Raw genomic sequence first — 14211 nt, forward strand, 5'->3', positions numbered from 1 at the left:
GGTGTGTGTGTGTGTGTTTTTAAATAAATACTGTTGTTAAAAATACTGCAGGCACTGATTTATTTTCTATCTCAAAGGCTGAACTCACAGATAAGGTTGGAGAGCTAGTTGATGCAACAGCTACCTCTACTGGCCAAATGGTATATGGTATGCTGGCTGGGTTGATTCTTGCCTTTGGTCCTTGAATCCGTCCATCCCCGCTTAGAGGAGATAAGTGGTACGTAGAAAAAGCCCTGTTTTGTGAAAGGCTTCATGGGGCTTAGGATTCTCAGCAAGCTTAATTAAAGCTGAGCCTTTGTGATGCATGAGACGTTTGGCAGGGGAGAGGCAGTTTACAAGAGGCTTGAGACCAATGGCCAAAAACACAGAGGAAAAAAATAAATGCTCGGTACTGCTAGTTAATTGAATGATCGCCAAGACAACGAGAGATGGCTGTTCACCTGTCGAAAGATTGTCACAAGATTCACAGTGCAGAGCAGCAGCATGGGTTTGGGGAAACGGACATATTCCTACAGCCACTTGTTGTGAGAAGACCAGTTAACCCAACGGGTAAATGCGGGAAGTCTAAAGAGTGCACACACCATTAAGCCAACAGTTTTCCCTTGTGAAGCTTTATTCTAAAAAAACAGAGACATGTGCAAAGATTCGGTAACAACAGAGTTCATGGGAGACCTGTTTATATGAACAAAAAACACTGGAAACAACTTAAGTATCTGAAAATCAGTGATTACTTAAATTACCCCACAGTGCAGCCGCTTTCAGATGAGGCCATCGAAAATGATGTTGTAGAAGAAGATTCAAAACCATAGAAAGATGTTTATGCAAAATTTTCCTTTCAGTTAAAGAAAAAAGAGGGCAGGATGAAAAACAGAGCAATTCCATTTTTGTAAAACAGAAATAAAACCGAACGTATACATTCACACACACACACGCAGATGCATGTATGGAGAGGAAAAAAATAAAACCTAAAACTTATCTATCAAAATGCTAACAGCACTGGGGCGCCTGGGTGGCTAGTTGGCTGGACAGCCGATTTTGGCTCTGGTCATGATCTCACGGTTCGTGGGTTTGAGCCCTGCTTTGGGCTCTGTGCTGACAGCTGAGCCTGGAGCTTGCCTCGTATTCTGTGTCTCCTTCTCTCTCTGCCCCTCCCCCCATTCACACTCTGTCTCTCTAAGTCTCTCGAAAATAAAGAAAATGTTAAAAAAAATATTTAAAAAAGGCGAACAGCACTTATCCCTAGGTGATGAGACTCAAATCATTTTATTTTCATCTTTTTACTTCTATGATGTCCTCCATTTTCTTTGTGTTTCCCAGTTTATGAGCAAAATTTTACTTTAACCACATATAGTTGTTTCTAAAGCTTATTTTTCATTCTTCTTCTAAAGCTTTCATTTTTCATAAGAACTCTTTCTTAATCGCAACCCTACCTAGAAACTGGTTTATGGTGGGGTTGGGGAAATAAAGGAGACAGATTCTGAAATTGTCTTTTCTACTCTGCGAAAGCAGCTTCTGGCGGCCCAACCCCTGGGACAGGGAGAGGTGACTAAGGGTCAAATTAGGACGGTCAGACCTTCCGTCAGGCACAGTGCAGGTCACGGGCCACGTAGCTGCTGAATGAGCCAATTCTCGGCCTCCCAGACACCCAAGGCAGCAGACCAATTAGCCATGACTCATGCTAAAGAGAGACGAGGCTGGCTCAGTGTCCCCTGCATCACGAGCAGAAAACGAGCCCACAACACAGAAGATGCCTCGGCATATTCTTACACAACTTGCAAAATTCACGTTTTGTGATGAGAATACTCAGAGCAGACCCCAGATGGAGGGTCTGCAAAGGTGGCCCATTGCAAGGCCCCCATCAATCTGCAACAGGGATCCATTCCCAAGGTCTCACCAGTTCACGTTTCTTTGGAGACGCTTGAGTGCGAGTCAGTGCCTGTTCTCCAACCCCCACCCCTGGGGATGAGATTAGGGAAGGAGACGGTGTAGACTCACTGGCCCAAGGTCAAATATTGGGCCGGGTCCCTCTGCTGCCATAGCCGGATGGAATGCGGCTCACCTTATTATTAAAATGTAATAAAATGACCGTTTCTTCGACAGTGGTTGGGCAGACTGTTAGAATTTGCAGGGGAGGCGCGAGGCTGATGCTTCCTGTAAGAACTGAGTCACTATGATAAAGTTTATAAAGTCAATATCTTGTTTTTAAAGCTACCTTGGTGGTGGAGAGGAGACGGAGAGGAGAGTTTTAAAGAACTTCCACTGTCCAATTAAATGTGTAAGCCAAGAGGAAATTTCATAGAATTCTCAAGCGTTCCCTTTGAGGAAGAACTGAAATCCATCGAAAAGAGAGGTCTAAAAAACATTGATGTCAGTAGAAATACGGAATGGAAATCCACTCCTGTCTTCCATCCTGCAAAAGTGATCATTGGAGGCTGGTGCGCTCCTGTATCGCCACCATCCAAAGGCGAAGGTTAGAACACTCAAGACTTCTGAGAAACGACACCTCTGCAGAAATCCTGCCCACATTTAGCCTCCGTGCTTTGTTCTTACTTAATTGTGTTTCAACACAAATTGCCCGGAAGTATTAATTACAGATATTTCTATATTTATAGTCAACAACAAACATGTAGGCAGCACGTGCTAGGGGCAGGGAGCCCAAAGACAAGCCACAGAACTGAACTGCCCTTGCAGGGATTTCTTCAAGGTTTAGGAAGCTAGCCAGAGCTTCAAGCTTTATTTCCAATGCACTAAGGTGAAATTGTCCCCCAGACAGTCATTCTGACAGGGACTGGGCGGGGGGGGGGGGGGGGGGGGGGGGGGGGGGGGGGGTGGATGCAGAGAGGAGGGATTTATAGTAAAGAGTGAATTTAGGGGCACATTTGCTATCTCCCCGCTTCTGACTCAGCATATACATTTAAAGAACTTTTATAATGATACATATTAATAATCAATCCTTTCGCTGCTTGCTGTGAACTCTGAATCTGGGTACCTCTGAGCAGCGTCTCAAACAATTAATATTATTTTCTTTGTGTTCTCTTCCTGTCGATGCCTGAAGCAGCTCCTACTGGGCAGGTAGGAAAAAAATCCTGGGATCTCAGTGGAACTCAGGACCCCTAGTCTATTGCAGAAAGGTGAGTCCCTTTCAACTGGAACTTGGCATTGCCTACCTGTCTTGCCCTAAGCCTGCCATCATCTGGCTGACCTCCTGGGTTAAATATTTGGGGCATATTTAAGACAGAGGACAATAAAACACCTAGCTCACAGATAAAGCACACAGACGGGTAAGGCGGAGAGAAATGAAACATGACAGCCAGCCTCTCCTTAGCTGACTTCTCCTGGTGTCCGAGGACAGCCCCAGGCATGCCAACATTATCTTCCGTATTATGCCTATACAGCAAAAAGCCCTTTTCTCAATCATGCTCCTCTTTTAAACTATCCCATATAAATCTTGGAACAACACAGAAAAACACAAGCTCATCAAACTGACGCATGTAATTTGAAAATAACGTCCAGAATAAATTCACTCACAGAAAATGAAAAGGGGGGATGGACTCGGGACATTGATGGATGATTAGGTCCATTACAGCCAAATAGAGGCTACCAAAAAAGCCACACTGTGGTGTGGGAAGGCCAACGCTCATATATTTCCTGTTTAACCCCAGGGCAGGTTTCAAGGCTTGGAGAGTGGGACGAGATACAAGCGCTCGGCCTCAAGCATATTTCGACAAAGATTTTCCCGTTGTAACAGGGATACTAGATGTCCCTTCCTATTGATAGAAAAAAGGTTTCAAATCCAGATTGAGACTTATCTTTGATAATACTTAGCATCGGCATCAAGATTGGTAAGGATACGGAGAAGCAAAAATATATACATGGTTGGCAGCAGAGCAAACTGGTAAGATCTTTTGGGAAAACAGCATCATCTCATAAAGGTGAATATATGCCTCCCATATGACCCCACCCCTAAATTTATGTTGTAGAGAAACTTTTCTGATGTATGCCACAACACACGTAAAAAATGTTCATGGCCACATTGTTCTTAAAAACAACAAAGCAGGGAAATGCAAATGTGTGTTAAAATAAAAAATGGGGACCGCCTGGGTGGCCGAGTTGGTTAAGTGTCCGGCTCTTCACTTTGGCTCAGGTCACGATCTCACGATTTGTGAGTTCGAACCCCACAACGGGCTCTGTGCTGGAGCCTGCTAGGCTCAGAGCCTGGAGCCTCCTTCTGATTCTGTGTCTCCCTCTCTCTCTGCCCCTCTGCCACTTGTACTCTGTCTCTCAAAAATGAATAAATGTTAAACACACACACACACACACACACACACACACACACACACACAGAAAACAAAAAACAATAAGGCTCAGGATGATGGGTACTTCTGGGTAGAGGGGGCGGGGGTGGGTTTAATGTGGGAGGGAAATGCAGGCTTCAACTGTTCATTTTCTTAGGTAGGGTTATAGGTGTTCATTTTATCATTACCCTTGAGAACCTACATATATATCACATATTACTTCATACGTATCAACTATTAACTATCATACAACAGAAGAAGAGAAAAACAACTGAAGTGGCTTGTGCTGCATCTCCAGCTCAAATGCTCAGCCCCTGTCCCCCGGATTCTGAATTAGCATTCGCCTTCAGAATCTCCCTTCTCTTTACCATCAAACACCGTTGTCTGGTGAAACATCGCAGAACCCAGCTCTGTCATGTCACTGCTCTCTCCCAAAACTGTCAATAGCTCCCCACTCTTCACAAATCAGGTAAAAAGTGTATGACCCACCATTTAAAGTTCCCTAGAGCAGCACTGCTTTGGTTTTGTTATAATATCACTCTCTTTTACTAATCTTACCTGAAGACAAACTGGTGGCTTAAAATTTTCTAGACTCATCCAGAATTTCCCTATCTCTGTGATTTTGTTCCTGGCGTTCCCTTCACCAGAAATGCCATTCCCTGCATGGCTAAGTGGAAATTCCACCCACCCCTCAAGGCCATATCATCTGCTACCTCTGTCATGAAGGCTGACCTCAGTCCCACAAACCAGATGGCATTTTTCTTCCTCAGAATACCTTCACGCTCTTTATAAGCTGCCCATGTGCCTCGAGTTACGGTTGTTCTATTTCCCTTAGTTCATGCATTCATTTGTTTTTGAGAACTTCCCAGGTACCACTAGGTGCTGGGCCCTGGGGTGAGTCACAGGGCCATCAGCAAGAGCAATCGCAAGCCCCAAGGGGGTAAGGAGTTAGGTAGGACTTCCGGGCAGAGGAAACAGCATGTTCAAAGATCCAGAGGTCAGACAGAATATAGGCCATGTGAGAAACTGCAGATAGTTCAGCATGGGGAAGAAACCAGGCAGCAAACTTCCGCTACCTTGCAGCTTCGGACAAGCTGAGGCGCCCTGCATGTAAGTCTAGTCCGTAAAGTCTGCTGAACTCAACCCAAACTCACAGCGTAGAATACACTTCCCCCTCCCCGCTACCAAAAAAAAATAAATAAATAAATAAATAAAGGAAAGAAAGAAAAGAAATCAATCTCATGGTTGGTGGCTGAATATTGTAAGGAGAACAACAGGTCACAAAAATTAATTCATCTTGACCTTCACAGCAAATTTTTAAATGTGCTACCTGAAACGCTTTCTGATGTTAAATTCAAAAGCAGGCAAGTAATGTCAGCTATTAATAGGCACTCTCTTTATGGGAAAAACAGTGTCAAACATGTTGGCAGTCGCGCGCATTTGTGTGTGTGTGTGTGTGTGTGTGTGTGTGTGTGTCGGTGTGGGGGAGTTTACAGATGTGCTATCTCTGTGGGAAAACCCCTCGCATACACAGTTTGGTATCTGAATGCTCTTTTTCCCCAAAGAAGCTTGTGGGGGTGGGAAGTTTGGAGGGTGAGAAGTAGAGAATAAATTAAAGTCAAATTTGGGAGTTTTATGAACTGAAAGCTCACTTGGGAGACAAGATAAAACACCAGAAAAATTGTAAGCTGTATCAATGGCAAAATAATACTTTCATTAATTTTTTTTTCTGATTGTGTAGCGTGAGGTTATAGATAATAAGCTTTCACGGGATGATAATAACAAGCATTTCTTTCGGTGCTGTTTTCATTGGATTCACTTGCCCTGCTTTCTTTAAGATTCTCACTCACCAAATGCTATCTGCTGATTATGCGGGCACCCACGGACGAAAGGAGAAAACCATGCTCTTTTGGACTTATATTTTAATTTTTAATTAAGGTTCAGCTCAGAGTGTGACCTACAATAGGTCTAGTCTAATGTCTTTGAGCCCATAGGCTGATGAGATATGTGCTGATTTGCATGTCCTTGTTAGTTACTACTGAAATATGCAGATCATTTAGGCAATAAACCAACCAAGAAAATATGGCCCAATGGGAAAGTAAGACAGAATGGTGGGACTGGCAGAAGAGAACAAAATGATGGAATCAGGTGAGTGTGCCATTTGGAAAGGTGTGCCCTTATTTGTAAAATGAAGGCATGGCAAACGGGGAGCATTTGCAAGTCTTCCCGTGCAGCATCTCATCCCGTAAGGTCCAGGATGAGACTTGCTAACTTCATCAGAAGAAAGTTAAAAGGGGGAGACTGTTTGACTATGACATCAGAGGTCTGGTGAGTGAGTTCCAAGAACCCCAGGCTCTTGGCCATGGAAGATGCAGCAAAATATCAGTGGAAGGATGTAGCCTAAGCCCTAAACAGTGCTGTCTCTTCTTCCCATGAACTGTGTGGCCTGTCGGAGAGAGAGAGGTTCAGCTAAGACCCTCCTGTGCTGTCTCCACTCTGAAACCCAGAGGAACAAGCTTGAAGGGAAGAGACGTCAATACATTCATGTGTCTCTCAACTTGATGAATGTGGGCGCTTCCCCCAGAGAACTAATTTTTGTGTATAATTAAACATGGAAATGCTATGTTTTCCAATCAACAGCCAATCAGTCTGTGATACTCTGAATACCATTAGTGGGAGGCCGTGATTTCCCTGCAAATTGCATTTTCAGTTGTATTTTAAGCCTCCATCTCATAAGACTACACGGACAAATTGAAAGGTGAGAGCTCAGAAAGTTCATTCTAACATAAGTTCCCAGCTTACCACGAGCCCTCCAGGTAGGCATTGAGGCCTTTGCGAATGACGTGGCCCAAGTAGCCATTTTTCTCAGCTACGTGCTTTGCCCATCTGAAAAGAAAGGAACAAGAAAATATCCAAACTGTGGCAAATTAAATAATTGCTTTTTCTTCATATCATCTCAATAAATCTCACTTGGGGAATATTTTTCTTGCTAAAATTTTTATACAGCAACAGATCAGAACTAAACATTAAGAAGGCAAAACAAGATGCATTTTGAGAGCTTCGCATTCAGTGCCTTTTCTTATGAATGCTTAGGAGTTATCATGCATGGAAACAAAGACATGAAAGGTACCTAATGAAAAATAACCACCAGTATGAACAAAGATAATCTTCACCAAGAGTTCTAGTACTCTCTTCATTAAAATGTATTTACTGATTCATTATACAGTTTCTCATTTTTTTCTGTTCTCTAATTTATCCTGGGGAATTTTATTAATAATGAATTGGCTTGTTGTAATCTTTAGATTTGCAACCACTAAAAGAATATTATGAAGGTACATAACTAACAAGCTAATGGAAGGGGGAAATAAAATAATTTTTAAAAATACTTGATTACTATAAAGAAAGGGTCAGAAAAGGGGAGAAAAGCACAAAGAACAGATGGGACAAATAAGAAATGAATAGTAAAATGGTAGATTTGAAGCCAAATATATCAATACATTGCATTAAATGTAAATGGTCGAAATACACCAATGAAAAACTAAACTTGTCAGACCGAATAAAGAGCACACAAGAACCCAATTATATGCTGCTTAGAAGAAACACACATTAAAATAAAAGATAGAAAAGACTGAAAGTAAAGGCTGGAAAAATATATAACATGCAAACTCTAACAACAACAAAAAAAGGAAGTGTAGCAAAATTGACCATATGCTGGTCATAAAGCAATCTTCAACAAATTCCAAGGGATTGAAAATCATTCAGAATATGTTTTTTGACTGCAGTGGGATTAATCTAGAAATCAATGACAAAAGGATAACAAGACAATTTATGAGACATATGAATGTTCACACCAAACATCCTAAATAGCAATGATAAAGCTTCAAGTCTGTCTAGGTCAAGTTTAATCACTGAGTTCCAGATCAGTGATTTACTCTCAAATCTCTGATGAAAAACCACCTTTTGAAAAGCCAGACTTTTGGTGTGAGAGTAGTCTAAAGCAGAGGCCTGCAAAGTTTGTTTTCTTTTTTTCTGTAAAAGGCAAGACAGTAAATGTTTTTATAGTCTCTGTTGACATTCATTGTTGTGTGTGTGTTTGTTTTACAACGCTTTAAGATGTAAAAAGTATTCTTAGCTCTTGGGGCCATACAAAACAGATGGTGGGACACATGGTATTTATGGGCCACAGTTTGCCAACCTCTATAAAATGTTTTCAGATATGTGCGACTCAAAAATGTGCCTCCTGTTCACCATTCTTTAGGAAGCTACTGTAAATGTGCTCTACAAAAGTGTAGGAGAAGAGTAAGAAAGAGGAAGAAATAGGGTCCAGCAAAGAGAACCCAAAAGAGATGGAGATGAAGGGGAAGAGAACCCTCACAATGAGGACAAAGTTAACTGCAGAGGGTAGCTATGTCCTGAACAGAGTCCGGGAGGCATGTCCCCAAGAAGATTAAGCTAATAGGATACCTGGTGGGTCTGGACATTCAGAGGAGAGACTTAGACAAAGACCGTGGGAGAATGTGGAGATCAAGCACTTGAAAAATGATAAGTATGCAGAAAGCTAAGCAACTAAAGAACAATTAAATGTAATTATTACTCCACAGAAAACAAAAAGCCGTGTAAGAAAGAAAAGGTACTTAGTACACTACACGGCTCGGCTGTGCACAGCATTCACATCGTCGTCATAATGGCAACCGTGATACTAATCTAACCAAAATAATGATATACCTATTGGGAAAATGGGGCAGGGAGAGAAGTGTGGATGTGTGCGATAGCAGTTGGTAGCAGAATGAGAAAGAACTGTATCTCTGTCTGCCAAAGTGAGACATCATTAGACAAAGCCTATAATGAAAATAACAAGGAACAGTGGTGTAAACATGTCATTTAAAGACAGAGGCAAATCATAAAGAAATAATTAAAAGATTGAAAGTGACTTATTCTTGAGAGCAGGAAATAGTCTAGGTGGGGTAGCAGATTTCCTGTTTTCCCTTGTCAAATTATAATTTTTTTTTTAGTTTGATTTAAAATTTAGTTTTGCCTTGTCAAGTTATGAGGCTCTTTAAACTATGGGCGTGTATAATGGATACAAATAAAAATTAAATTAAAAATTGCAAGGCAAAGAGAAGGAAATGGAACTCGACTGTCAGGCACGCAAATGAATAAAGTACACGGCCTTCCCTTCGCACACAACATCTGACAGACGCTTACACAACAGCCTTTTCGGGATCTCTAGGGAAGGTCTCCAGGTTGCCCGTGATATAATAGAGAGAACACCACAAGGTTCCTTCGATGTGTCCGCCTTGTGCAGCCTTATGGAAATACTCGCCGGCTAACGTCTGTAGAGAGAGAAGCAAAGTCATCTCATTGGTGAGGCGTTCTTCCAGCTGGGCTGGTTTTACCAGAGCCAACATGGTGGGACAGACACTTAGAGCCTGATATCTTCATCGGCTTATAACTTCTGATATCTTTAGGAAGACCAAGCCAAGCTTCAGGAAGACAGCCAATCACAGAAGCTGGCCTCTGGATGCGATTACTTTAACAGTAAACTAGTCTGTTAAGTTTACCCAGTAAACATGACAGCATATGGCTACAAATCAGATAACCCCTGCACGCTAGACCGGAGGATGTAGCAGAAGTTACACCAGGTGAAAATTCAGGCATTTGCTTTCCTAACCTTGCTTAATACCTTCCTTCAAACCCCCGTGCAAAAACTGCATTTCCAGTAGGAAGGTGAGAATTAGAACCTGACAATAAAAAATCCACACTTGCAGATATGTGGGTGGGTTAGCAGACATCGGCAATGCAGAAGACAAACACTTAGAAGGGTGTATGTTCCACTGGGTACTATTATTTTTCCAGGGCAGTTAGCTGTCGTTCATCAGACAGGCTTGGGTGTGAATCCCAGTTCTGTTCCTTACTAGCCGTGTGCCTGCGGGCGTGTTAGTTAATCTCTCCAACTGACTCAGGTGTAACTCAGTTCCTTCTCCTGAAAAATGTGGCTTCTGATAGTACCAAGCAGGAAAGGCTATTTTAAGGATTTTTAAAAAAAAATTTGAGGGGGGGTGCACCTGGGTGGCTCAGTCGGTTAAGCGTCTGACTTCGGCTCAGGTCATGATCTAACAGTTCATGGGTTTGAGCCCTGCATTGGGCTCTGTGCTGACAGCTCAGAGCCTGGAGCCTGCTTCAGATTCTGCATCTCCCTCTCTCCCTGCCCCTCCCCCACTCGTGCTCCGTCTCTCTCTGTCTCAAAAATAAATAAATAAATAAACATTTAAAAAATTTTTTAAATTTAATTTTATTTATTTATTTTTGTGTTTGTTTTATTTATTTTTGAGACAGAGAAAGACAGAGCACGAGTGGGGGAGGGGCAGGGAGAGAGGGAGACGCAGAATCTGAAGCAGGCTCCAGGCTCTGAGCTGTCAGCACAGAGCCCAACGTGGGGTTCAAGCCCACAGACCCCGAGATCGTGACCTGAGCCGAAGTCAGATGCTTAACTGACTGAGCCACACAGGAGCCCCAAATGGTTATTTATTTTTGAAAGAGAGAGAGAGCGAGTGGGGGAGAGGCAGAGAGGGAGACACAGTATCCGAAGCAGACTTCAGGCTCTGAGCTGTCAGCACAGAGCCCAGCGCGAGGCTTGAACCCACAAACTGTGAGATCATGACCTGAGACAAAGTCAGACACTCACCTGTGGGCCTCCCAGGCATCTCAAGGCTGTTTCAAGAAATAAATGTGATGTATTCTCAAGGCTTAGCACGATGCTTCACAAAAGATAATCTTCCGTCCCCTACTCCCCAAATCTGCCACTGCCCCGGTCCTGCCCATGCCACTAAATGCCCCTTGCATCTTCTACCTGCCAAGCAGGTGTGCCTGGTTGGCTCAGTCGGTTGAGTGTCTGACTTCGGCTCAGGTCATGAAGTCATGGTTCATGAGTTCAAGCCCCGCGTAGGGCTCTGTTCTGACAGCTCAGAGCCTGAATCCTGTTTCGGATTCTGTTTCTCTCTCTACTCCTGCCTTGCTCATGCTCTGTCTCTGTCTCAAAAATAAATAAAAAACATTAAAAAAAAAAAAAAGCCGGGCACTCCGAAGTCATCTGACTCCTCTCCCCTGTCACACCTCACATCCGATCCATTATCAAGCCCTGTCACCTGGACCTTCAATGTACATACATAGTCCAGCCACATTTCCGACCCCTCCTGGGGTCACCCATCTTTTCTCACTTGGATTTAACACATTAACCCCTGGTTTCCACTTGTCTTCTTTAATTCTAGTCTCTGCTAGGGTCCATGGGAGGCTTTTAAAACAGCACATCACTGGGGCGCCTGGGTGGCTTAGTCGGTTAAGCGTCCAACTTTCTCTTAGGTCATGATCTCACGGTTCGTGGGTTCGAGCCCCGCGTCGGGCTCTGTGCTGACTGCCAGCTCAGAGCCTGGAGCCTGTTTCAGTCTGTGACTCCCTCTCTCTCTGACCCTCCCCTGCTCACGCTGTCTCTCTCTCTCTCCTAGAAATAAATAAAAAATAAAAAATAAATAAATAAATAAAAAAACAGCACATCACTGCCGTCCAAAGCTGTCCAGAGGTTTCCTATCTTCCTCACAGCAGCCAAGTCCTTACAATGACCTGTGCCCCTGCCTCCCTGACCTTATACGCGCCCCCCCTGCTTTCTGCTCCTGCAGCTCGGGCTCTCCTGTCATTCCTTGAGCCGGCTAAGCTTGCTCTCCCCTAGGCCTTTTGCCCTGGCTGTTCCCTCCTTCTGGAATGTTCTTTCCTCAGACCCCTTTCGGAGTCTATATAATGTCCCATTATCAGAAAGGCCTTCTCTGATTTCCTGCTTTGTTGCTCCATAACCCATATCTCCACCTGTTCTCATGTTTTATATTTCTTTGTCTTTCCTCCCCACTGGAATGTAAGCTTCCCAAGAACAGGGACTGTTTTTGTCTGCTGCTGTAACCTCAGGGCCTGGAAGAGTGCCTGGGGTGGCATTTGATGAAATTTGGAGAAGATAATGGTGCAGTGATTATAATTACCATCATCAATATTGTTATTAATAATGAGGGGGTTCCACTTTGTGCAGGGATCCAGGCCCTGCCTCCACTAAAGTGCATGATGCTGGGTAAGTTACATAACCTCTCAGAGCACTGATTGTTCATTCTGTAAAATGGGTATGATAGCAGCTCGTGAAGTGTTTGGAAGGATGCTGGATGCATGTCAAGCATTTGTGAGTGTCTGTCACAGAGAAAGCGCTTCACAAACACTGAAGACTTTCACTGTTATTTTCACTATCATTTTTTTTAAGAAACTGTTTATTTTTTATTTGGAGAAAGAGAGAGTGAGAGCAGGGGAGAAGCAGCGAGACTGGGGGAAAGAATCCCAAGCAGGCTCAGAGCTGTCACCACAGAGCCTGATATGGGGCTCGATCTCACAAACTGTGAGATCATGATCTGAGCCAAAGTCAAGAGGGCCACTTAACCGACTGAGCCACCCAGGCGCCCCTGTTTTCATTATCATTAAATCTGGTCTCATTTCCGGTAAACCTATCTGGACCAGCTCTCTTTCCTTCTACTGATATCAATCTAGGCACTGCCTCTTACTCATTCTCATCTCGTATCATCTCCTCCTTCCTCCCTAGTTCAGGCCTCCCTCCTCCAGGAGGCCTTCCTGACTGCTTTGGTCTTCACGGTTTCCCCTGCTAAGAACTCTCTGGGTCATAGCAATTAGCACACACTTGACACCTGGCTAGATGCCAGCCTTGGTTTTTGGCTATCTTATCTTCCTAACTGGACCTTGAGTTTCTTGAGGACAGGGTTGGGGTCTTGGCTGGCCTCTGCATACCCCGGGGGCCTCGTCTAGGAAGGGCACATAGACCTTCAAGGCCTCATGATCCAGTGGCCAGCTGCACAGCCGGTCTCAAGTCTTACTTGATTCCTTTCAGGTATTCCTGGGAAAATGCCATCCAAATACAGAACTCCAAGATTGTACGATGCATCCGGGTTCCCCATTTCTTCTGCTTTTAGCCAGTACTTTGCCGCTTTAGCATAATTTTTCTTGAATTTGTGGTAATACCATCCCAAGCCATTGACTGCCTGATGCAATCCCTGGATTATAGAACAACAAAAAAGAAATTAGTTTTTTTTTTTTTTTTAATGCAACCTAAAGAGAATCAATTGTGAAAGCACCCTGTCTGCCTGGGTCTAAGCAAAACCTTTCCTATCTCTTTTTGTGGGCAGATGGCATTAAAGAAAAGCTAAGTGTTGGAACACACGAGCCTGCCTCAGAGCCTTCCCAGGTGGATTCCATCTGGCTGCTGCTGGAATCCTTACCTCCTGGCTCAACGGTGATGCTGACCCCCAAATCATCACTCAGCTCCTGTGGGCTCTTACGCAATGCCCTTGTCTACAAAAGGCCTCTTACTGCCCTGCGGTGTCAACAGTGACCTTGAAACTCATGAGTGCTCACCTGCGAGAGGAGGCCAGGCACGCCCCCATCCCTGGCTGGGACAGTTTCTAGGTGACCCGCCTGCCCATCTGTTGATTCCTCTGCCCTTAACACCAACAAATCCTCCAAGGGAAGCAGCGGGTAAAACACAGGTGCTTTGGGGCCACTTAGCAGCCCAGTTTTGACAGGTAGAGTCTGGGGCGGGCTGAGGCGGGGGGGAGGGGAGTGGAGACGAGAGGAGGGTTTTAAACTGTGTCTAAACCTGGGGCTGGTACCAAGGAAGCGCTTCACGCGAATCTAGTCTGGAGCCTCCTTGTGTTTGCTGATGCGTGTGATGAGGTGCTCCCGCAAAGGCTTCCACTTGTATCCACAGGGTAGCGTGCGGCTTGTACGTTAAGAGCTCCTAAGCCCTGGGGGGTGTGAGGGCTTCCAATAGAGCCTCCGACCCGCAGTGAGACACCTGTGTGTAATCTGGGCACCCAGT

At 44.2% G+C, this 14211-nt stretch overlaps 1 protein-coding gene across 2 annotated transcripts in view; it reads right to left on the reverse strand.

The window, feature by feature from the left end:
* SEL1L3 (SEL1L family member 3) overlaps positions 1-14211 on the reverse strand; it is a 104871-nt gene that overhangs the window by 18188 nt on the left and 72472 nt on the right. For both annotated transcript variants that reach the window (XM_039236671.1, XM_039236670.1), the window contains exons 15-17: positions 13211-13387; positions 9501-9628; positions 7098-7181 (exon numbers count right to left, since the gene is read on the reverse strand). In XM_039236671.1, the coding sequence (XP_039092602.1) occupies positions 7098-7181; positions 9501-9628; positions 13211-13387 (389 nt within the window). The remainder of the gene's footprint in view (positions 1-7097; positions 7182-9500; positions 9629-13210; positions 13388-14211) is intronic.

Source organism: Hyaena hyaena, unplaced genomic scaffold, assembly GCF_003009895.1.
Source record: "Hyaena hyaena isolate Hyena2069 unplaced genomic scaffold, ASM300989v1 scaffold_114, whole genome shotgun sequence".
Taxonomy (NCBI): Eukaryota; Metazoa; Chordata; class Mammalia; order Carnivora; family Hyaenidae; genus Hyaena; species Hyaena hyaena.